This window comes from Rhinolophus sinicus, linkage group LG02, assembly GCF_036562045.2.
Source record: "Rhinolophus sinicus isolate RSC01 linkage group LG02, ASM3656204v1, whole genome shotgun sequence".
Lineage (NCBI taxonomy): Eukaryota > Metazoa > Chordata > Mammalia > Chiroptera > Rhinolophidae > Rhinolophus > Rhinolophus sinicus.
The window spans coordinates 135677500-135701897 of NC_133752.1; the positions used below are offsets into that span (position 1 = coordinate 135677500).

Consider the following 24398-nt stretch of genomic DNA (forward strand, 5'->3'; position numbering starts at 1 on the left):
GCTAACTGAAAATTTGTTTCTAATATTTAAACCAGGGGCACAAAGTCATTCCTGAAAAAAAGAGCGGTAAGGATTACTACTAGCTTGCGCAATTAAAAAACAACAACATCCTGAGCCCCTAGTCACAAATAAGATCCTTAACGGAAGGGAAGAAACAAACAGATTAATCAGTAGAATTTGATTAAGTTTCTCATACGGACCTGGAAAATATAAAAAATAAAGCTTTCAGGTGCACTGCAGTTAGGCACAATTTGATTTTTTAAAATGTGTTACTACATAAAAGACAGTAAAGATGTGGACAGCAGGTTTAGAGCTTAAACGTCACTGCTCTAGTACGAGATCTTTTGCAAGGATGCCCAACATCAGACATCATATCTCCGCGGCTTAGTTCTAGGCCAACGGTGGCCTGTGAGATACCGGAAAAACACTGCCATTCTCACTTTCTGCACCCTTTCAAAATGTAAAGCAGATCCCTCGGAGGGTATCTAACATTGTGCTTTTGGAAATCGGGTCACATCTACAACCCTTTATTTTTAAACTATAGCATAAGCATTTCAGGTGGGCATTCTTTATTTTAACCACTCCATTGATCTCTAGGTGAGCTACCATCTTTTCTGTTCCATTCAATCATCGCGCTTGTAAGTCTTCCTTTTGGCCAGACCCCCTATCTCCACAGGTATTTTCATCAAAAAGGCCAAGAACGACTGGGCCTCAAAGGCACTGCAAGCCCTCTACCATCGAGGCAGGACCCAGCGCACCGACTTTTAAAGGATCTAGATGGGGCCAAAAGTCAAAGGACTTGTTGCAAACGCGCCCACATGCAAGCCGCCGTCTGAAAGTGTGAGGAGAGGAGGAGAAAGGCGACACGCCGAAACCTGTCGCAAACGCGAGCAGGAGGGCCCAGGAAACCGGGCGCGCGGGATACAAAGGGCGGTGAATGCGGCCTTCCATGAGGCGACCGTGCGCGGACACGGAGACAAAATGGAGCGACGACAGGAATCGGAGCCCGAGCGGCGGGCAAGGCCGGGGAAAAGGCGGGGGCCGGCGCGCGCCCCGCCGGGCTCGCTCCTTGACCTGGCGGCAAGGGAGGGGGCGCGGTAGCGACCCGTGCTGAACCCCCGCCACACACACGCGGCCCCACTGCCCGGGCCTAGCGCGGCGGGAAGCGCCCGCCCGCCGCCGCTAACAATGGGAGGCGAGGTAGCGGCGAGGGAGGGGCCGACGGCGGCTGCACAGCGGCCCGCGTCCGCGCTCTGGGCCCCCGCGGCTGGCCGCACCGCCCTCGGCCTGCGAAACGTCGCGGTAGAACGAGGGGCGAGAGGGGCGCCGCGCCGGAGCCGGGCGGCACGGCCCACGGGCGGCAAGGGCGCACGGTCTGCAGCCGCGCCGGCTCGCAGCCCACGACTGGCCCGGCTCAGCGTCCGGGCCGCAACACTGCCCGCTTCGGCGGCGGAGGCCTGGGGCCCTCACGTACCTGGTTGAACTCTTCACCCACATCCGCGTAAATGTCTATGTGGTCCACACCGTCCGCCATCTTTCCTCGGCCTCGGCCGCTGCCGCCGCCGCCGCCTCCTGCAGGTCCGCCCGCCGCGGCAGCAGCAGCGGATCTGGCGGCGGGGGCGGGGCGCGCTGCGTCACTTCCGAGGCCTGGGGGGAATGAGGCGGGGGCGGTTGGGGGCTGCCTGGGGCAGCGGTCTCCCCTGCAACCCCGCCAGCCGGCGGGCCTGGAAGAAAAACTGCGTCCCTGAGGGTAGAGGCAGTTTCTTTTGTGTGTCTGGGTTAGGCCTGCAGGCGAGAGCGGGGCCGGGTGGGGGGGCGGCGGGGGGACGTCCCAGTTTCCAGAGACTGTTTCCACGTTGCCCCAGGCACACGCAAACGTGTTGTAATATTTGCTCTTCCCAGTGTTTCTGACATTTCTCACAGCTAGGGCTTCGAGAAAGGTGGGAGTTACATGTGCACGATTAAATGCGAAGTGTAAATTCGCATTCTATGAGCGCCTTGAGAGCGAGAACAAGGTCTTACCCCTGCGTCCCCACTCAGAGCCGAGCAGAGTTTCATTTGCCTTGTAAACGCCAGATACCCGTTGATGGTTAGCTTGAGTTATTTGCATGCTACTTATGTTATTTGCGTGCTGTTTATGTTTCTGGCTCTGTCTTAGGTCATCTTTCATCTCTTCCCCCATTCATTGTCCTTCATTTTTTCCTCCTTAGAGCTGACGTTCGTTTTCTTTGGAATAATTCAGATACCTCTGACTTACATGCGGTCAGCTTAAAGCCCACCCAACAAGGTGCAGGCTCCTTGAGGCAAGAGGTTTCTCTCTTACAATCACAAAATATCCCAGTGAGAAGGGAACCAAGGTGTTACTAGGTCTAAACATCTCGTTTTACAGAAGAGGGAAAAAAGGCTTTAATAAAATCAAAGTGATTTAACCATTTGCAGTAAAGAAAAAACTCTTGCCACCCATACTTCAAAGATGTCGTTCCAGTTTGAAACCTGACCCCCCTCCCCCATTTTAATTTCTTTTTCATTCATTTAAAAACCCACCAAGTTAGAGTCTGTTTCCCAAGATATGAACTGGCCAGAAATCATTCATACAAGCAATATCTGTACTTGGTATGGTGGAAAAAGTGTGGAGTCATAGACGTCAATCTGGTGATCTGGATACAAATTTCTAGTCAGACTCTTTGCAAGCTAGGTGACCTCAGTCAAGATACCTAATTTCTCTCATGTTCAACCTTAGAATCCTTAAAATCAGGGTAATAATATTTGCTTAGCCAAGGTTGAAGGTTGATGGTGGTTTTAAATGAGGTAGTATGCAAAATGCCCTATCTTCTTGTGCTTCTTGGAAGTACTGTACTAATTTCCTTTTTCCATGGAGCTTCATAGAACAGCCACTCATGATAAAAGATGGGCACAGTTTTGGGATAATGTGGTGGGCACAATAATGGCCCATCATAGATGGCCACATCCCATTCCCCAGAACCTGTGAATATGTTACATTGCAAAATGGACTTTGGGATATGATTAAGGATCTTGAGATGAGATTATCCTTGATTTTCTGGTGGGCCCAAAGTAATCACAATTGTCCTTATAAGTGAAAGAAAATAAGAGTCAGAGAAGATGTGATGATAGAAGCAGTTTATGTTCTTTCAGTGTACTTAAAACTAATTTCCAGATTCTGACTTCTGTTGTTGCCTGTGAAAAGTCAGCTGTCAGGGTAGCTGTTTCTTTGAAGGTTATCAGGGGGGGTTTATCCCCTCTGGCTGCTTTTGAGATTTTTTTCTCTCAGGCTTTAGTGTTCTGCTCTTTCATTATATATGTTTGGAAGTATATTTCTATTTATAATGCTTGGGATTTACTGGGCCTCCTGAATACATTGATTGATGCCTTTCCTGAGTTCTGAAAAATTCTGTCATTACTTTTTCAGATATTGCTTCTGCCCCAATCTTCCTTCTTTCCTCTATGCCTCCAATTAAATGTTAGATCCTCTCTGTTTACTATTTACTATTTCTCTTACCTTCTCTTTTTATTTTTTTATCCTTTTATCTCGTATGCTTCATTTTGAATAGATTTTTTTTCTGACTATTTTCTATATTACTAATTCTCTCTCCTATGGTGTTAGCATCTAATTCTTTGCCAAAATTGTCAATCTTGGCTTTTATCTCTTTGAATGTAGCAGGTATCATTGGTATACGATCTGGGTCACTGATAATTCCAGTATTTGGAGTCCCATTGGGTCTGTTGTTGGTTCTTTTTGTTCTAGTTATTTGTTGTATATTGTTCATGCTGATTTTCACTCATGTTGTCTTGCTACCTGACTATATTTGTGTGCTTGACATTTTAATTTAATGTGAGACTTATGATGTGTGTTTTTTTTTAAATAAAGGATTTTCATTTTCTTCTGGCAGGTACCTTGGAACACCAACAAATCCAGATGATTGGGAACCTTGAGGAAACTAATTTAGTTTGGCTTGCCTTTACCTCCCAGGTGCTATCCTTTTGAGGACCAGCCCAAAACCTGATTTACCAGAGTCACCACTCTTGGCAGGTCCTAGACTCTATACTTTGTTCCCCTAGATGTCAAAAGTGCAGCTCCACCTCTCAACCATATCGTTTGAATAATCTAAAAATGTCTCCCAGGGCAAAAGCACTCTGAATGCATAAACCCAATCCTCTTCTGCTTTTTGACCAGGTGATTCCTCACTCACTCCCTGGTTACCTTTTTGATAATTTTAAAATATTGTTTCAGGTGTTAAAAAGAAGTCACTTTTAGTAAGCCCTACCATGACTTAATAATACCTAACTTAATTGCAGTTTCAGCCTCTCTCAGGAGTGGAATTTTAAACCAATCAGTCTGGAATTTCCTGGTTACCACTAGTGAGGTAATCTATCTGATAAGACCCCCTGCCTTCTGCTAAGAAGAGGTGCCCTTAATGATTCACTCTTAACGTTTTCTCCTCCACTCATTTCTACATATAAAAGCCATCCATTTTATACAGCTCCTGGAGCACCTTTCTTTTTTCTAGATGGGATGCTGTGCAATTCATAAGTCATTCAGTAAAGCCAAGTAGGTCCCTAAACTTACTCAGCTGAATTTTTGGTTCTTTAGCACAGGGTACCTCCTTACTTGACGATGTTTACAAAATGAAATATTATTATAGATGACCAAAAATGCATAATAATGACAACAACAAAACACTCCACCACTTATTGACTACCTTCCATGCACCAACGTCTTTGTTAGACATCTTATCATCATTAATGTACGCAGATGAAAGATTGGAGACTTGAGTTCTTGTCCTGGCTTTACTACTGACTAGCCAAGTAACCTAAGAGTAGTCCTTTCCCTCAAGTCATCCATGAAGGTCCCTCTCAGTTCTGAAATTCTATTATTCAAACCTACATAGAATTGAAAGTCCAAAGTGCCTTGGGAGGAATTCGACAATGGTATGTTAACTGTTGCAGCAGAACTTCCTTCTAGCCCACCTGCATTAGTTTCCTATTGCTGCTGTAACAAATTTAGTGGCTTGAAACCACACAAATTTATTATAGTTGTGGAGGTCAGAAATCCAAAATGTATCTCACTGGACTAACATCAAGGTGTTCACAGGGCTGTGTTCTTTCTGGAGACTCTAAAGGAGAGTCCTTTTCCTTGTCTTTCTCACATTCTTTGGCTCTGGACCCTTTCCACAATGACATCACTCTAACAGTATAAACAATATAAAATCAAAATATTTAAGAAGAGTAGTCAAGAGGTTAGAAAAGAGGTAAATAATGTCCTAAGGTTATCGCTATATCTGCTTCTGGCCTTCTAAGCTTCTCTGTACATCTACTTCTCTGTATTGAGGAACTCTCCTTTCCTTGCACGTGGCTATGCGACAATTGCAACATCAATTCCAGAGTTCAGATCTCCACCATTGAAGAAAATGGCCATCTGTGTTAGTTTCAATTGCAAAAATCTAAGGATAAAGCAATTGATCAGTTCAGTTTTCATAGGAATCTACTCCTAGCCCAATGAAGTTTGTCGAAGGGGATGGGGGTCACAGAGTAAGAACATGGCTTAGGAATTCGACTTTGTGAGTTAGGAAAGGGTAGAGAATTTTCCGTGAGAGAAGGTTGCTTTGAGCTAAGCAGACATCCCAAAAGTTGTCTAACACATTTCACCTATGGTATGACAACATGTAGACAAAGGCCTGATGATTGGGGAAAATCCATAATCCATAAATAGTTAACACATGCTATCGATCTCACTTCAAATAAATCAATGCCATCATCTCTGTAGGAACATGACTTTGGTTCTAATACACTGAAGACCATAGTTGAGCCCTGTGGTCCCCAGACTTTTTTCTTAAAATAACCATTTTCCAGCACAGTGTGAGCATGTGTTTAAAAAAATAAATAGTTCTCGTCATGGTTTTAAAGTGTATGGTTTGTTACAAGTGGTCTTATTTTGTGCTTTGTAAAATGTGTTTGTTGTTGTGTTTTTAATGATTTGTCCTGAAAATTACTGAAGGCGAAATTGAAATACAAGGTGCATGTGAAGGGCTGGACTTCAGCAAAATACAATAACATTAATATGAGTGGAAGTATTTTTCAATATCAAAAACTGCTTTTTAGTGGAGCTAATGGGACTCAAAATTAGTAATTATACTGTTTATTTTTTCTTACAACTTATACAATTAAATAAATGTGTAATGACAGAATTTATTCATTTCAGCAAACTATTCAACAAATATTTTTAATGCAACTACTGTGCAGTGGCCACTGTAGTAGGTAGTAATGAGCAATACAAATGTAAATAAAATTATAATGTAGTGAGAAGTGGCATAGTGAGCTGCAAAGTGACGGATCGTGGTTTAATACACAACTCTGTCATGTGATACCCAACTGTGCCATTTTGGGCAAGAGTTATTTAACCTCAACAAGACCTGTTTTAAAAAATAGGGATAATAATATCTACCTCAAATGAAATATCAGGTTGAGGATGAGAGAAATAGAAAGAAGTCAACAATTATTGAACACATAGTAATACCACGTTTCCCTGAAAATAAGACTCAGCAGGACAATAGGCTCTAATGAGTCTTTTGGAGCAAAAATTAATGTAAGACCCGGTCTTATTTTACTATAATATAAGACCAGATCTATAATATAATATAATATAATATAATATAATATAATATAATATAATAATATAATATAATATAATATAATATAATATAATATAATATAATATAATATAATATACCGGGTCTTATAGTATATACTAATTATATTAATTTTGCTCCAAAAAATGCATTAGAGTTGATTGTCTCGCTAGGTCTTATTTTCGGGGAAACATGGTATGTGCCAGTCCCGAGATGAATGCTTTATAAGCATCAAATCAAATTAGAAAGTATATGTACAGTGTGGGAGATGAGGTTGCTGGTAGTCCTTAGAAGCACAGATGTTACTTTGGAATTCTCTGGAAAGATGTGTCAGTCAGAACCTGGCAGGAGAGAGATGGCACACTCAGCAGGGAAAATGAAGGAGAATTTATTTATGAGGCTGTGGGCAGGGTTAAGAGAAACTAATAAAAGATGACAAAGCACTGTCGGGTAAGCCTGAAGGGACAAAGAAACAATCGGTTATTAAAGCTCAGAGAGAAATCTGTAACTGTAGGCGAAGGTCACCTGACTCTGCTGTAGCCTTCAGGATAGCCAGACCGTGGAGAAAGCCTGGAAAGGGAATACAGTGGTTTCCCCCTTCTCCATGGTTTTACTTTCCATGGTTTCAGTCACCTGCAGTCAATTGCAGTTTGAAAACATAAAATGGAAAATTCCAGAAGTAAACAATTCATGTTTTAAGTTGCATGTCGTTGTGAGTACTGTGATGAAATCTCCCCATCTTCCTCCAGCCAGCCTGCCATGTGAATCTCCCCTTTGCCCAGCACATCCACACTGTGCGCTCTCACCATTAGGCATGTGGTAGTTGTCTCAGTCCGCAGATTGACTGTCATTTTATCACATGCCTGTGTTCCAGTCACACTTATTTTACTTAATAATGGCTCCAAAGCACAAGAGTAGTGATGGTAGCAACTCAGATATGCCAAAGAGAAGCCATAAAGTGCTTCCTTTACGTGAAAAGTACAGTTGAATAAGATATTTTGAGAGACCACATTCACATAACTTTTATTACAGTATATTGTTAAATTGTTCAATTTTATTATTGTTAATCTCTGACTGACTAATTTATAAATTAAACTTTATCATAGGTATGTATAGGAAAAACATAATATATGTATATACACATATATATATGTGTGTATATATATATATGTATATATGAAGTCTCAGTACTATCCTCAGTTTCAGGCATATACTGGAGGTCTTGGAATATATCCCCTGAAGATAAAGGGGAAACTTCTATACTTGATATTACTCCTCTCCTGACCCTACCTGTGGTAGGGCCTCCCATTAGTCGAACCCAACTGGAAGTCAAGAGGGGAGAGGTACCATTGATATGGGCTAAAAGCAGTGTGGAGAGGGTAGAAAGCAGATCTGGAGGGGCAAAGGAGATTATCTAGCATAGAAAATGTAGAAATGAGCAAATGTTACCTTCCATGTATGTTGATTTGTGGGATCAAAAAGCTTTAATACACCTGTTTGGAGACCAGGGACTTCAGAGAAGGGATCTTTCTAGGCTAGGCTTACTTTAGAACACGTGTTGTTCTAAATCCTACCTCAACAGTGGTGACATTAAAGTGTAGATATTACCAGTAGTTAATTCTGATAAACCTTCCACATGGCCAATTCAGTGATTAAATTTTCAATAGTGAGCACTTACACAGGTTTTTAAAAAATAATGTCTCCTCATCATCCAGAGTCAAGAAGAAATGTTTCATCTCAAGAGCTAGGTAAGCTGTTCCGAAGCATGGGTTCCGACTAGCAAGCTATTGTATCCCCAACTCCATCTCATTTTCATGGACCCTCACAAAATGAAGCGAATCCTGCCACTCTTTTCTATATGCAGTCTCCCTTCTTCAAAAAACAACCCCAAATACATGGAGCCAAGAACGGAAATACCTAGGGTGAAGTTACAAACTATTTCTGCACTAGGCTCCAATAGTATTAAGACTGGCCTTGGACGCAAGCAGACCTGAAGAAAAGAACATTGATGATGATGATGGCGATGATAAACTCTTATATCACACTATTATACTGTGAATTCCTTGAGGTCAATGAACATATTTTCTCATCTTTTTGTTCCCATAGCATCTGGAAGGATGCCTTAATTGTATAAGGTATTTAATGAATGCTGGCTAAATTTAATTGTTAAAACAAATCAACAAATTTCAGAGCTGAAAGGACCTTGAATCCAAGTTCCCCCCATTTATTTACAGAAGCAAAAATTAATCCTAAACAGGTTGGTGGTAAAACAGTGCTGGTCCTACCACATAAATCTTTGAGTAAATAGGTAAAAGCAATTGGAACTGAGATACAGGTGTTTGTTTACTAGGTAGTGTTGAAAATAATGAAAAGAAAAAAATGCAAATTGTTGAAAAACTTGGTGTCACTCAGTCTCTAACTTGTTGAATTTTCCTTTAAATGTTTCTCAAATACTTTTTTTTCCTGCTATTATTATCCTGACCCATGCCTTCATCACCACATATCACCGACAAAAATAATCTAATTCAATGTGCTAATTTTTCCATGGAGGAAAGTGACTTGCTCCAGCTCATAGTTAGAAAGGATGCATTTTGTTCCCTCTTTATGAATGATTTTCAAGTTTTGCCTAAAGTAGAAATGGAATCCTCATCTATTAGCAAACACTTTTTTGCTTTAGTTTTCCTAGCTTCCTTTGTAGTTAGGAAAGCCCTGTGACTTGGTTGTAGCCAATGCAACCTAGTTGGAATTCTGCTAGTAGAATATGGGAAAATGTTGGCTTTCTTTTATAAAAAGGATAGATGTAACCTTTATTTCCCCTCTCCTTTTTTTTCTGCCTTGAATGTAAACTTGATACCTAATGCAGTTGTGGCAACCATATTACAACCATAAGGCAATATGGCAAAAGCCAGTATGATGAAGAAAATGGAATAGATAGATAGAAATGGCCTGTGCTAAGGTTCTGTTCTGAAGTATGATAGAACTATTGAATAACTTCAGACATTGATGGAAAAAAGCATATGTTAAATTGTTGTATTGTTAGGTATGTTATTCAAAAAATTAAAGGTCACCTCCAAAATCAGAGAGACAATGTATAGCCTTCACACCAGGGAGAAAAAAGGTGGGAAGTAGAAATTTTTTTGCTAATCTAACAGGAAACAGGAAAGGAGAAAAGAAAGAAAAACAGAAGTATAAATAGAAAACACAAAATAAAAAGTGAGAGTTTATGTCCAAATACATCAGGACACAACCAATGTATATCAAATTAAACTTACCAATTAAAAGACCTACATTATCAGAGTCAATATGATCTTGAAATGATACTATAGGAAACTTACCTAAACAAAGACTCACAGAAGGGTTAAACATACAGGGACACAAAAAGGTGTAACAAGCAAGTACCAGCGGAAACAAAGCTTGCATAACTACATTAATATCAGATAGAAGAGAATTTAACCATTAATAAAAATAAGTATAACAATGTCTCTTCTTTAAAGAAATAGAATGCATAAAAAAGTATGAGATGAAAGAAAAATCACTGTGTAGAGGCAACTACTATCAATACATTGGGTATTTTATTTGAGTATTTTCCTTCGCTTTATTTCCTGACTAAATATAACTCTATTTTTTAATATGCCACAGAAAATTAATATATGATAAGTACAGAAAAATTTAGACAATGCTGAAAAGTAAAAAGGGGAAAATAAAAGTTAATTAACCTTATACATGGAGATAATCCTATTACCTTCATGTATATCCTCCCAGATATTTTGATGCATATGTATAAATATACATTTGTTTTTAAAATGGCATCGTAATATATGCCCCCTTTTCACCCAAGGATATAATGTTAATGTCTTTTTATATCAACAGATATTCCTTTATATCATTTTCATGCATATTTATTATCCATTGTGTGACTTTACCCTAATATTTCTCAATGCATATTATTTACAAAGTTGAAATAATGTTATGTATCATTTTCCATCTTGCCTTTTTCACTTACAATAAAATAAGCAATTTCTCATGTTATTGAAAATTTTTTCCTAAAGATATATATGAATAATCAAATAATATTTTGTCTGTGAATAACTAACTTAGCTATTTCTCTATTCTTGAATATTTAAGTTGTTCACAATTTTTCACTCGTAGATACTGCAACAATAAGTATTGTTCAGGATAATTTTTTGAGATTTGGGTTCCCAAGATTTTGCCTCAAAGTTATTCTAAATACAAGGAAGTCATCAGCAAAGCATTAATTAAATGTCTGATTAGTAATTAATATTTATATAATTAACATATTTGCCCCGGGTAAGTCAAATTTATGATTTAATAATGTTGAATTTAATATGCTGATTATGTTCTTGATAGGGTAGTCTTAGGAAATCTATGCAGATAGGACACTTATTTCTGTTTTATAAGACTTAAGATGCTTATTACAATTTTTAGGTGGTATAGACTTTTCCAATTGATTCTTCGCTTTTTTTGATATTTCATTGGTCAAATCTGTGATTTATTTGATGCTGAGTCTTTGGTAACATGATACCCCAATCACAACATTGTTCTTCCCTGAATCCCTTCTTTCCTTTGTCATAAGGACCGGCCAGGCTGGTGGGGGAGGTCTGTTGCCGGAAACTGTAAATGTCTCAGGAATCGGGAGCGTGCCAAGCACAGAATTACATGTTGAATTGTGCAGAGTGAGCTGGAGAAGAGAATTCTTGATCTTCAGCTGAGGGTGAGGGGCAGAGGCAGATATTAGAAGTCAGAGTTGTGCCCAGAATGGAAAATGCAGGGAGAGAAGAGTATAGAAAAGATAGATTTGGTGAAGAGTCTGCAGTCTGGGCCTGTCCACATACCTGGTTGGAAGCTGTTACTGCTGGCTTTATGGCATTTATCTCTGTGTGGCACAAGAGGGGGTGTTCAAAGAGTCAGGAGCAGAGCTATCACCAAACATGCCCCTCCTGCCACCTCCAACTTACCTCCTTCTTTGGATTCAGTAGTATTACAGCTTCCCTATGTTAACAGTGGAAGACTTAGTTTCCTATGGTTGCTATAACAAATTACCAAAAGCCTAGTGGTTTGAAACAACACAGCTTTATTGTCTTTACAGTTCTGGAGGTCAGAAGTCTGAAATGGGTCTCACTGGCCTAAAATCAAAGCGTTAGCAGGGCTTGTTCCTTTCCAGAGAATCTGTTCCATGCCTTTTCCATACAAGATCAGTCTTCAGACTTAAAACATGCCGGAGGAAACCTTTGGCTGTGTGATTACTTGCACAAAGGCTCCCAATACCTATGCCACAAAAGTCCGTTTTGAAAACTAAGCAATCCCAAGTCAAGCACGTTCTACACAGCCTACTTCAGATGTGGCCCTAGAGAAGAACGGACAGGAAGAACCTCCCATAGGACAAAACGTAGGGGTCATAGAGAGGGACAAGGATTCAGGAGAAAGGTCTCCATGGACCCCACTCGCCCACCCCCCAGGCAACAAAAGAGAAACTGCCAGATGGATAACCCAGGAACTGAACTCCACTACCAGGGCAGGGAGGCTTTGCAATAACTGCTCTGTAGGATTTGGTGATGGCTATGAACCAGAGGCTGCTGTGTCTTTCCCATTCTTCCCTTTTTCAAATAGATTATCTATCTATCTATCTATCTATCTATCTATCTATCTATCTACACACACACACACACACACACATACGTATATATAATCTCGGGGGTGCCAAAAAAATGCATGCACATTTTAAGACATGTTATCTATGTATTACTATTCAAAGTTGAATTGAATTACGGTAGCAATATGTAGTATGACATTCACTCAAAAGATGTTTTTGGGAATGATCGATTTTACTTCCAACAAGTATTACAATTTTAATACAGTTTTTTCCTTTCTTAAAATGTGTATACTTTTTTTGGCACCCTCTGTATCTAAAAGACCATGTGTGCTATATATATATATATATATATATATATATATATATATATATATATGTATATGCATATAATATATATAATATATACACATATATTATATATATATACAATATGCATATATATAATATATATATATATGATCTCTCATTCCTTCTGTGCAATTTCTAACAGGAAGATTGGAAGAAGATGACTTGTCTTTTAGTTTATATGTAAATAATCTAGTTGCAAGTCTTTTAGTTTATAAACTTCTGGACCATGAGAAATTATATGTAGACATCGCAAAGAGGACTGGGAATTAACCAGAGATTGTGCACTTTGAGCTGGATGCACTTTGAGCTGGATGCAGAAACTGGGTGGGACTTTGGTGATTTCTGCCTCTAGAGAGGAAATAAATGTGTGGGAAGAAGGGTGCACATGGATATTCATGTGACCAGAGTGGCAGCATGGCCAGAGACTATTAGTTGCCCCTCAATATCTCTTCTCTTCTGTCTTAGAAGTCTTTAGTTTGGAACATGGCTACCCCAAAAGACAATATATTTCCCAGCCTTGCTTGCGACTAGACTATTTACATATTAAATCCTTAGCAATGGGATCTCAGTGGAAGTGATGTGTGTGACTTCTGGGCTGCACTCTTAAAGCGAATAGTGTATTCCCCTCCTCTTTTCCTTCCTTCTGGTCAAAACGTGATACGATATTAAGTCATTTGGGACCATGAAGAACAAGCGAACACCATGGGGACAGTGAAACTACAAGATAGAAGGTACTTGGGCCGTTGACACTGTGGAGTAAAATACCAGACTTTTACATGAAAAAGCAATATCTTTTCTCCTGTAAAGCCAGTATTCTAAGTTTCTATTTGTGTGCCTGATTATATCTTAACTTCACAAACATGATGAGTTCAAGATGCCTTTAAAAAATTTCTTACGGAAAGTGTCAAGCATACAGAAAAGTAGAAAGAACAGTATAGTAATTTCATGCGTACTCACCTATCGCTTCAGCAACTACTATTTCATCTATCAGATTTAAGCTAAACCTACACTTCCCCTTCTCTCCACTGGAGTATTTTGATGGAAATTTCAAATGTCATATCATTTCTTCTGTTAATATTTTAGTGTGTATTTATACAAGATAAGGTTTCTTGTTTTAAAAAGTAGAGTTTCAAATACTTTTGAATAAAACAAATGTAGACATCTAGCAGACAGTTGAGCATATCTCTGTGACATTCAGGACACAGGTCTGGCCTGAAGGTACAGCTTTGAGAGGTATGGTATTTAAGGCCTTGGTAGTAGATGAGATAAGCCAGGGAAAGTGGCCCTGTGGGGACAGAGCCAGGAGTGCAGTTTCCAGGCTCTCGGCCTCACGTAGAAAGGTGCTGGCTCAGGTAGTAAATGGCCATCAACTGTGATTGGATGGCCATCAGCCGTGGCTAGTTGGCCGTCAGCTATAACCAGTAAGTCATTGGCCACTAATATAACTGCTGTGGCTACGCTAGCAGGAAAATGGGGGCTAGCAAGAAGATGGTGGCTGAGCTAGCAAGAGCGGATTGCAGAGAGGCGGGTGCCACCAGCGAGAATATAGTGATGTGACTCCCCTACTTATGGCTCCGTGGGTGTTCCTTTTTGGCCTCACCATGTTCTGCGTTCTTATGTGGGGAGCGGGAGCAGAGACCCCACATGACACCCTGCACGACAGGCCCCCTGAGTTGAAAGTAGAAAAATTACATCAGTTTAGATGAGCAAAGTTTTCTTTCACTGATGTCAGGTAGCGTGGGGGGTTGTGAAAGATAGGATAAATGCCCACGGGTAGGAATATTTCATGTACATTGTTTTCAGTACTCCACATCCCTTTCTCATCTTGATTTTCTTTGGGGTAGAAAGCTCCAGTCTCATTTCCTAGATACTACTTGTTTGTTCAGGGATGGCCAGGCATCTTAGTCACAGCTGATAAGACCCACGGAATGTTTGCTGGGACTTCTAGGAAAGCCTCTCAGTTCTTCAGGAACTACTTATGCGTGCCCGGATGGTGTGGTGTGATGGAATGTGCTGGAATTGCAGCAGTCATTTCATTAACATGAGAGAATTCTAGAACCATCAAAGGACCTTGGTGCCGAGACAGGAAAGAGCCAACACTGAGTGGAGAGATGGAGATGGTTTGTGCTGCAAGTTCAAGTTTCTTAAAGCCAGCATTCACTCTGGATTTTTGAGTTACAAGTTTTGGGGACAGAGTCCCAGAGAGCAGTTTCCAGGCTCTCGGCCTCGTGTGGAAAGGTGCTGGCTTGGTTATTAGATGGCCATCAGCTGTAATCAGATGGCCATCCACTGTGGCTGGGTGGCCATCAGCTCATCAGCTGTTACCGGTTAGCCATTAGTCACTAATATAACTGTCGTGGCTATGCCAGTGGGTTGGTTGTTTGGCAGAGAAGTGGATGGCAGGCTGCAGATCGTGTGACTCCTGCTTCCTGAGGAATACACTATATTCTCCAACCCAGCCGCCAGTGAGAATATAGTGGAATGACTCCCCTATCTATGGCTCTGTTGGTGTTCTTTTTTGGCCTCACCATACTCTGTGTTCTGGTGCGGGGAGCAGGACCAAAGTCCCCGCATGACACAAGCATGAGCTAACAGTTTGCCTTTGTTGTTGAAATCGTTTTAAATTGGATTTTCTGTCACTTGTAATACAAAGTGTTCTCTCTGATAGAATAGGCCACGAGGTCAATGTTTTTCAAGACCTGGAGGAACCCCAGTGTTAGTGATCTCAGTTTTATTAAATAGCATGGGCAGGTGATATGTTTACATTAGAAATAACTAGACTAGGCTGGTTGGCTCAGTTGGTTAGAGCGCAGTGCTCATAACACCCAGGTCACCGGTTTGATTTCCACATGGGCCAGTGAGCTGCACCCTCCACAACTAGATTGTAAACAATGACTTGACTTGGAGCTGATGGGTCCTGGAAAAACACACTGTTCCCCAATATTCCCCAATCAAAATTTATCAAAAAAAAAGAAAGAAAGAAAAAGAAAGAAAGAACTAGACTATGTCCTCTACTCAATACATTTCCTTGGTGTTCAGTAGCGGTAAATACCTATTGTTTGGGGCAGATAGGAGGATTTTCCTGCAGGCTTTCTCTAGTGGCTTACAGCTTCTACAGGAACTGGCCAGCTGCTGGGAGTAATGGTGGTGCTTAAAGGGTTAGGTAAATAGGAGATGTGGAACCAGCTGCTGTGAAATAAGTTATTCTGGGTAGAGAAATGCAGTGAGTTGTGTATAAAATCTGCTTTGGTTACGGGATAGACCTTGTTATTCTCTGTAGACGTACAGTCTGGAGTATTGCCCTAAGACCTACCTATAAACCCAACCAGGTGAACAGAAGGATGCAAAATTATATCATTTTGAACTTTTTCCTTCAAAACAGCAGTCAGACTGGTGTGGATAGTTCTTAGAGATGGATATTTCTTTGACAAAATGCTGAGGGGCGGGGGTGTGGACGGTGCTAATGGAGGGCTGGAGCAGGAGATGAAATGAACTATATCGATGAGAGATGACCTCACACTTCAAGGCTGTGTTAAGCTGTGGGGCTGTCATCGCAGGAGTGTGGTTTCATTCGCAGCACTGACACTTCAAGTCATCATTAAGCAGAGTGCTCAGTGGTAGGTGATGTGGACAATTACTCAAGTTACCACTAAATGATGTTTTTATATGTGGAAGGGGGAATCTCTGTTCCTTTTTACGTTCCATTGGGAAAACTGGCAGCCATGAGGACTGTTCACCAGGAAGAGTACTCATACTTTTCGACAAGTCAGGAAAATGAACTGAGGTCACAGATCCCTTATTAGGTAAATGGAAAACAGCACATGATTATTTCAAAAAGCAATTTACACCTATTTAAATTTAGCTCAGAGTACTATAGTTTGTCAAAACTCCATGGACAGGGGCCTATAGAAGGACAGGCTCATTTCCATTTTTAAGTATCTAGAACCCAGCATTTAGAGAAGCAAGAAGGGATTTATTATTTAATTATAAAGTATTTATGAATACTCGCATTAGCAAATCAAGCATTTTCTTTGGAATCTAGATTCTAAAGTAATAGAATTAGTAACTGCATTTGCCAATGTTGGGATAGGGTGGGGCAGCTCTCTTAGAAAAAGGGAGCAAAATATTCCAAGTGGTAGAGGGAACTCCTGAGGACAAGGATACAGAGCCCCCTTCTGGCAAAGACTAGAATAGACAGACAGAGACCAAAAAACTAAAAGCATTCACCATAACGCTGTCTGAAGTAATGAAGGTTTAAACGTGACGGTTTAAAGTTGCCGTGTCGGATTAGGTGTATTGTCACCCTTGGCAGGACAAGCTGAGAGTTTTCAGGGTTAGAGGACCTTGGCGTGTCCCATAAAAGTTTACCCAACTGGTACAAATGAAGATTATGGAGGACCTGAGTAGGAGTCAAAGAAAACAGTAACAAAATATAACTAGCAGCAGCCAGAGTCACAAACCACAGGTATAGGTGTTGGTCTCTTGGGGGATAAATGAATTGGTAAGCATAGAAGTGGCAATATGGGTCTGAGGGGCAAGTTTTGCCAACAATTTCTCTAGAACTAGAAGGACTTTTTGAGATGATAGTCTCTAGATGCTCCTGGCCAGGGACTTAAACTGTATATTCACCTGATATCTCCGTTCACTCCCCGACCCCAACCCCAGGCTTATTTATGAAAAATATTAGGAGATCTGACTTTGTGATGACGATGGGACCTCAAAGAGGTTACTATTTGTAATCGCTGCTTGCTGTTACTGGGCCCCAAACTTCTGGACCACTTTCAGCCATCCTATTTTCCTCAGGGCAAGGATGGTGGTTGTTTGTTTGTTTATTTTAATCTTTTCAGCTGCTCTGACCCTTCTGAATACAATACCTGATTCATATACTAGATGCTTAATCCATACTTGTGAAGTAAATGGATGAATCATTAAACCAGACCTGTGGGAGGCCTATAATTTGGTGATATCTCAGAAGGGTAATTTACTTACATTTACTTCTTACTTTAGCTCTATTATGTATTCTTCCACAAGGGATTTGGAAAAGCTTATAAGAATACCTATGATCAAATATAAATAATAAATACAGCCAGGATCATTGGAAACATGTATTAGGCAAAAATAAGTCACTGGAATGGAATGAGTTATGCAAGCAGTAGGGCTCCATATAGTTATGGAGCCACAGATTCAGATTTGAGTTTTCTGCTGAACAAAGGAAGGCCAATCACAATTCTCATGACTGCAGAGGCAAAGCATTCTAGTTTCTCAAGCTTTTTACTAGAATTTAACCCTAAGATAAATTTCTGGTATGGAGCTTTATATGTGGGACCGTGAGTGACGTGGCAGTGTCCTCAATGATATTGTTACAGCAAATCCAATAGGGCTTTTCTAAAGCTGTGTCTATAGCATGAAACCTGAGGCATGTCCCATAGTGCAACTCATTGGAAGAAATTTCATAGGAGACCAAGGAAATAGGGTTTAAGACTGAAATTTTCTAAAATTTTAGCTAAATTAAAGAATATGTATAGAAAATCCCAAGGAGTGCAAGCCTTCAAACAGTTCTCCATTAAGATAACTTCTTGGAATCAGACCTTTCATAAGGGTCATTGGAGTTTATATCTTCTCTCAAGGCCTGAAGGGTGATTGTTCTATGTTGCTCATTTAGAGTGGCAATGAATACTGTAGTTATCAAATGAGATTTTTAAAAAGCTTTTATGAAAATTGAGATATCTAACCAAAACCTTTTTCACAATGGATAACTAGCCAGCCCTCTGTTTTGGTTATCTATTGCTGCTGTTGACCTTAAACAAATAGACAGACAGCGGATATTTCTCTAGCAAATGGGTTTCTTTGGAAATGACAAAGAATTGCATTCAGGACATGCGGTCTAATGGCAAACCATGTCATGTCCAGAGAAACAAAGGAGAAGACTGCTCTTTATTGGACTTGGGAGAAGCAGTTATTAAGGAAGAACTCATTGGAGGAAACTGAAAGGTTTGAAATAAAGTGACTTTTCATTGGCTGAGTATGGCAATCTCCCATTGGCTGAACTGTTACTGGGCAAGAAGAAATCTTTTCTTCTTCCTGAGGTAGTAAGGTAGTATAATTTACTGTCAGAGATGCAAGGTACATCTCTTCCTGTTGGGGTCAGTGGTATGTGGTGAGTGACACATGTGTGAGAGTCTGTCTTCTAGCATCCTGACTCCATTTTAAGTGAGGTTTCTGTTTTTTAAATTTTTCAATAGCTAGCAAACTATCCTAAAACTTAGCAACTTAAAATACTAATCATTGTTATTATCTCCCATGATTATAGGGGGTGACTGGGCTCAACTAGGCAGTTCTTGTTCAGCTTTTGTCATGCAGTTATAGACGGTGCCTGGGCCAGAATTATCTGAAGTCCTGATCACTCATATATCTAGTACCAAGTTAAAAAGACTCAATCATCTGGGGGCTGGAACAGCTGGGCTCCTTGGGTAACTCTTTGTAGTCTCTGCATGTTGTCTCTCCAGAAGCATGGCTTCATGATAGTTGGACTTCTTACGTTGTGGCTCAGGCAGAGAGAGAGAAAGAGAGAGAAAACCAGGTGGAAGTCATGCACTGTCATTTCTACCACATTCTATTCATTGAGGCATGTACAAGCTCTGCCCAGGTTCAAGAAGGGGGCATATAGACTCCAGAAGGTATTGATGGGGAAGTGGCAGAGTTTGGAACAGCACATGGGACCAGAAATACTGTTGCAGCGATTTTTGTGAAATATAATCTGCCACACCCTCCTCATTCCAAAGGGAACACCTATAAACTGGCAGGATTGTTCTTAAGGACCTATTTTGGCACCTTCATTAAGTGAACAAATTCAAGTTCCCTCCCCCCCAATTTTTATCATAGAGCATAGATGCGGTGACTTAGAATGGTGGATTTTCCAATCACTCACGATAGATATAGAAAAAGCTGCATAATGCACCTAAGAACAGTCCAGTTTTGAGCAACATTGAAGCCATTCTTAGTTCATGTCTCCATAAGGGAGGAATGCAACCAGGTCATCCAGTGGTTTTCTGTCGTTCAAAGAGCAATTAGAAAGAAAGTGTGGGAAGAAGGAAGAACTTAGTCTTACTTTAGGTCCCCCAATATAGTTATCTGGTTTGCCAGGAGACCTGTCAGACGACTGATACTGACTCTTGCTAAGATGTTAAAATGCAGCATTTGTATAAGAACCAATAACTAGGAGTTAATAATGTGCTCAGGAAGCTTAACCTAGAATCGTTCTTGTCCAGGGGTAAAGACAAAGGAGAGGTAAGTTAAAAACAAACAGGAAAAAAACCAACTCTGAAATTCATTTATTTAAGTTTTTAAGTTATGCCCATTTAATTCCAAGAATTACCAATCTATTGTATTATTCTTTTTTTGGGTATTATTCTTGATAATTTTTCCCATTAGGAAATAGTAGAGTATCTGTGTTTGAAACTCTATTGAATCTTGTATAAAATATTGATCCAGAAATCCTCAGTCTGACATATTTGAAGGAAGAAATTGGCATAAAGTTTAAATGGACTGTTTAACAAACAGATGGGTTTATATATTAGAGGAAGTCATTTAGAACAGGCTTTGAATAATTTTGTTAGCAGAAAGTCTTCACCTGCTTCTTTACTTAAATTAAACCTAACCAAATGAAATAAATGAGGAGATTCCTGGGTAGTAATCAGTGAAGACCTTAGGAACTACAAATTTCAGTGTAGTCCTAGGATGATACTAGCAGGAAACAAGGGAGTCCTCCCAGTAGCCAAGTGAGATTTGCGCATATTTGTGCTTCCCATAAATAATTATGTTTCCAGATCTGTCTTCTTTATTGGTTCTGACAATAAACACCCAGGCCCCCCACAATGCTCATGAAATGGAATTTTAGGCAACAGGTTTAAATTTGAGGAGATCCTGCCTAATCCTTCTGCGTTCCTTTTACACACCACTGCACCGACTCAAGTAATGATCAGAGGAGTATTGATGAGAATTTTGAGTTCCCAGCATTCTAACTCCACCAACCTCCCCGGTGGACGTGCTGAGAGAGAGCTCCTCAGACGCTCCTTTTTCAGAGGCTCAGTGGGGAATGCACTCCAGATACGTAGTGTAGGAAGACCAGGAACGTCTGTTCTCAGATCTCCTGGAGTGAGTGTGGCAGACACTGTTCTGATCATTGCTTACCCAACAGTTTCTTGAGAATAGAAACTTTTACAGAGGTATAATACACATACACCAAAAGCACAAAAGCTAAGTGCAGACATAGCTCAATGAATTATTGCATATGTATTCACTTGTGTCATCACCACACAGGTCAAGATACAGAAAATTTCCAGCACCTCAAGAGATTCCCTCTTGCTTCTTCCCAGTCTGTACCCCCAACCCCATGGGGAGGTAATCACTATTCTCACTTGTATCCCATTGACTATTTTGCCTGTTCTTAAACTTCGTATGAGTGGAACCATACACTACGTATTCTTTTAAATCTGGGTTCTTTCACTCAATTCCTATGCGATTCATCATGTTGCATGTACCAATAGTTTGTTCTTTTTTATTGCTGTGTAGTATCCCATTTTATGCATATTCCACAATTTATTTATCTATTCTTCTGTTGTTGGGCATTGAGTTGCTTCCACTTTGGCTAATGTGAATAAAGCTGTGATGAACATATATAATTTGTGGACATACATACTCATTTCTCTTGGGTAAATCCCTAGATTTGGAATTGCTATCATGGAGCTGGCTGCATTTAGCTTTAGCAGAAACTGCCACATTTGTTTGCAAAGTAGTTATGCTATTTTATACTCCCATCAGCAAGGTACAAGAGTCTCAGTGTCTCCACATTCTTGCTGTCCCTTGGCACTGTTTATCCTTTTAATTTTAGCCATTCTGGTTGTTGTCTTGTGGTATTTCATTGTGGTTTTAATTTGCATTTCCTTAATGAGTAATGATGCTGAACTCCTTTTCATAAACTTATTTATGTTTGGCTATTTTATTTTGTGAAATGTCTGTTCAAGTCTTTATGCCTACTTTTAGTTGAGTTGTTCTTTTTTTTTCTTACTGATTTGTAGGGGTTCTTTATGTATTCTGAACATGACTTTCGTCAGAAATATGTCCTGTGAGTATCTTCTCCCAACATGTGATTTGCCTTTTTATTCTCTTAATGGTATCTTTCAATGAAATAATTTTAATGAAATCCAACTCACCAAGTTTTAGAGTAGTGCTCTTTGAGTCCTGTTTATAAAGTTGTTGCCTACCCCATTGTTATGGTATCAGTCAGGTTTGAACCACAGAAGCAGAACCACTAGGAAATATGTAAGTGTATTAAGAGATATATTGCAAGGAATTGTCTTATGTGGTTTTGGAGTCTGCTAGGTAAGTTCAAAATCTGTAGGGCAGGCTATCCGGAAGGGCAGGATGGAACTCTTGGCATGAGCTGAAGATGCTGTACACAGGCAGAATTTCATCCAGAAAGCCTGCTCTGAAGGCCTCCACGGATTGGATCGGGTCCACCAGATTAACTAGGATAGCCCCCTTACTTAAGGTCAACTTTCATCATATCTACAAAATGCCTTCACCACAACAGAACAGATTAGTGTTGGAATGGGAACTATAGCCTAGTTGAGTTGACACATCCAAATATCATCGTAGTCATTCCACATTTTTCAGTTTTCTTTTATAAGTTTTATTGTTTTACTTTTTTACTTAGTTGTGTGATCCATCTGGAAATAATTTTCTTGTACATGGTGTAAAGCAGGGGTTGAGGCCAAATGGGGTATAGTTATGAGGCAGCAATATGCTCAGAGAAGGTGGGCTCTGGCCCTTGCCCCAGGGAATGGGTCACAGATTGATCCAATCATGGTAAGTTTTTGTTCCTTTCATTTATTTAGCAAATACGGAATTTTTGAGTGCTTACTATATGCCAAGCCTGTTCTCAGTTCTGAGTGTACAACAATAAATAATCTAGGTAAAGTTCCCGCTCTTATGACATCTCCCTTTGCAAGTAATTGATTAGAGATTAGGTATGTGATGCCATCCTGGGTAATGGGATCTGAAGGGAAGTGTGCTGTGGACATCTGGGGAAGGTGTTTCTCCTTGATAAAAGGGAGACTTTCAAAGAAAAACTCCCTGCCTTGCATATGGGAGCACATGATATTTGCTGCTGCAGCAGTCATGTTCTAACCCCTAGGGTAAATACCCAGAGAACGACAGAGAAGCCAACCCAGAGTTCTGCCATCTTTGAGTTCCTTTATTAATTGATTCTGGAATGGCCTATGTCCAGGTTTCTTATGTGACATAATTAAATATCCTTATTGTTTAAACCAAGCTAGGGCATTCTGTTAGTTGTAGCTATATATACATAGATTCCTTGGCAAGACACCACTGCTCTCTAATACTTGTGCCATAACTTACATCAGTTCCTTTCACCATCCAGCTCCAGCCTTAATTCTGTCTTCCATCTTAGACACACACTGCAAAACTTTTCCAGCTCCCATTCTAATTTGCTTTGGCCTAAATAAATCAAATTGATCCCTTCTGCTTAGATCACTGCCCTAAGTTTCCACCTCAAAACTATATCCACCTCAATTTTCCTGCCACGTCTATCTTCCCTTTCTGGTTTGACTCCCGTCTCCCCAACCCACACATACCAAGCCCAATTGAAGAGGTAGGCACTAGATTATGATTATATAGTGTTTGAGCCAGAGGTGGTGCAAAGCCAAACAAAAAGTGATGCCGTGGAGGAACAAAAACTAAAAGCTTTGTCCAGAAGCCAGACTTCAGAGACTGAAGTGGACATACAGCAGAGCTGAGGGAACATGCTGTCCCCGAGAGATAGAGAATAGCTGCCTGATAATTTCCAGTTGCCATATGGCCTAATATACTTACTGCAATTGAGTTCCTTGGAAGTCCTCTGTGTTCTCGTAATAAAACTTCCAAGCCACCTTGAAAGGATTTCTGTTTCTTGGAAACAAGTCACTTAGACTGTGTGGCTCTTGTAGCCCCAAAAGGGGCCTTATTCTTTCAAGTGTACAATTCCCTCTGTTAACGAAAGTTAGCAACTGTTTGGAAGTTAAGCCAGGTACATCTGTTAAGTGCACTTCCAAGCTGTCCAGCAATGCCTTCTGCAGATTCTAGCTTAGGATTCTGAGAAAGGGAAGAATGCTTCCTCAAGCCTTCCTCAAGGTGGGTTTCTTAATTCCTAGAGTTCCTTTCTTGAGAAGCTAGGAGAAGTGTTTGACTTCTGTTTTAGTTTAGGTTCTTCCCCAAAGCAGAGCCTGGGACAAGGACTTGAGCTCAGGTAGTTTATTAAGGAGAAAGCAAACAGACAGTGACACAGGGTGGGAAGAAAAAGTCAGTAAGTGGTGTATTATAGGACTGGTTACAGCTGCAGGTGACTGGGCTCAACTCCACTGGAAACTTTCTGAAAACCCATGTAAAATATGCCTTAATATCCACCTGTTCTGTCTGCAATTGGTTAGGGTTTGTCCCCAGGATGTTAATTCTCCTGTACTTTTGGGTTATTCTTCACAAAGGATGAAAGAACTCTTGTGGCTTCAGAAAAACCCTGGTGGCAGAATAGCTGAGAGTTACAGGGGCACTCGATATGGGACACTGGCAGTGAACATGGGAACTGTTCAACTTCGTCTGAAATCAGAGGTCAACTAAGGGGATACCATCTTCTATATCCTCTCTTTGGGGGTAAGGGTTTTATCCTAGCATCATTAGACTTGACTATGAGCCCTGAAAAACAAGGACCCTAGAAGTATGTATGGTAATCCTCTGTGACA

General features: G+C 40.4%; 1 protein-coding gene across 5 annotated transcripts in view; it reads right to left on the reverse strand.

The window, feature by feature from the left end:
• CPSF6 (cleavage and polyadenylation specific factor 6) overlaps positions 1–1631 on the reverse strand; it is a 29441-nt gene extending 27810 nt beyond the window's left edge. For all 5 annotated transcript variants that reach the window (XM_019748951.2, XM_019748949.2, XM_019748948.2 and 2 more), the window contains exon 1: positions 1475–1631. In XM_019748951.2, the coding sequence (XP_019604510.1) occupies positions 1475–1534 (60 nt within the window). In that variant the 5' untranslated portion in view covers positions 1535–1631. The remainder of the gene's footprint in view (positions 1–1474) is intronic.
• Positions 1632–24398: the final 22767 nt, after the last annotated feature.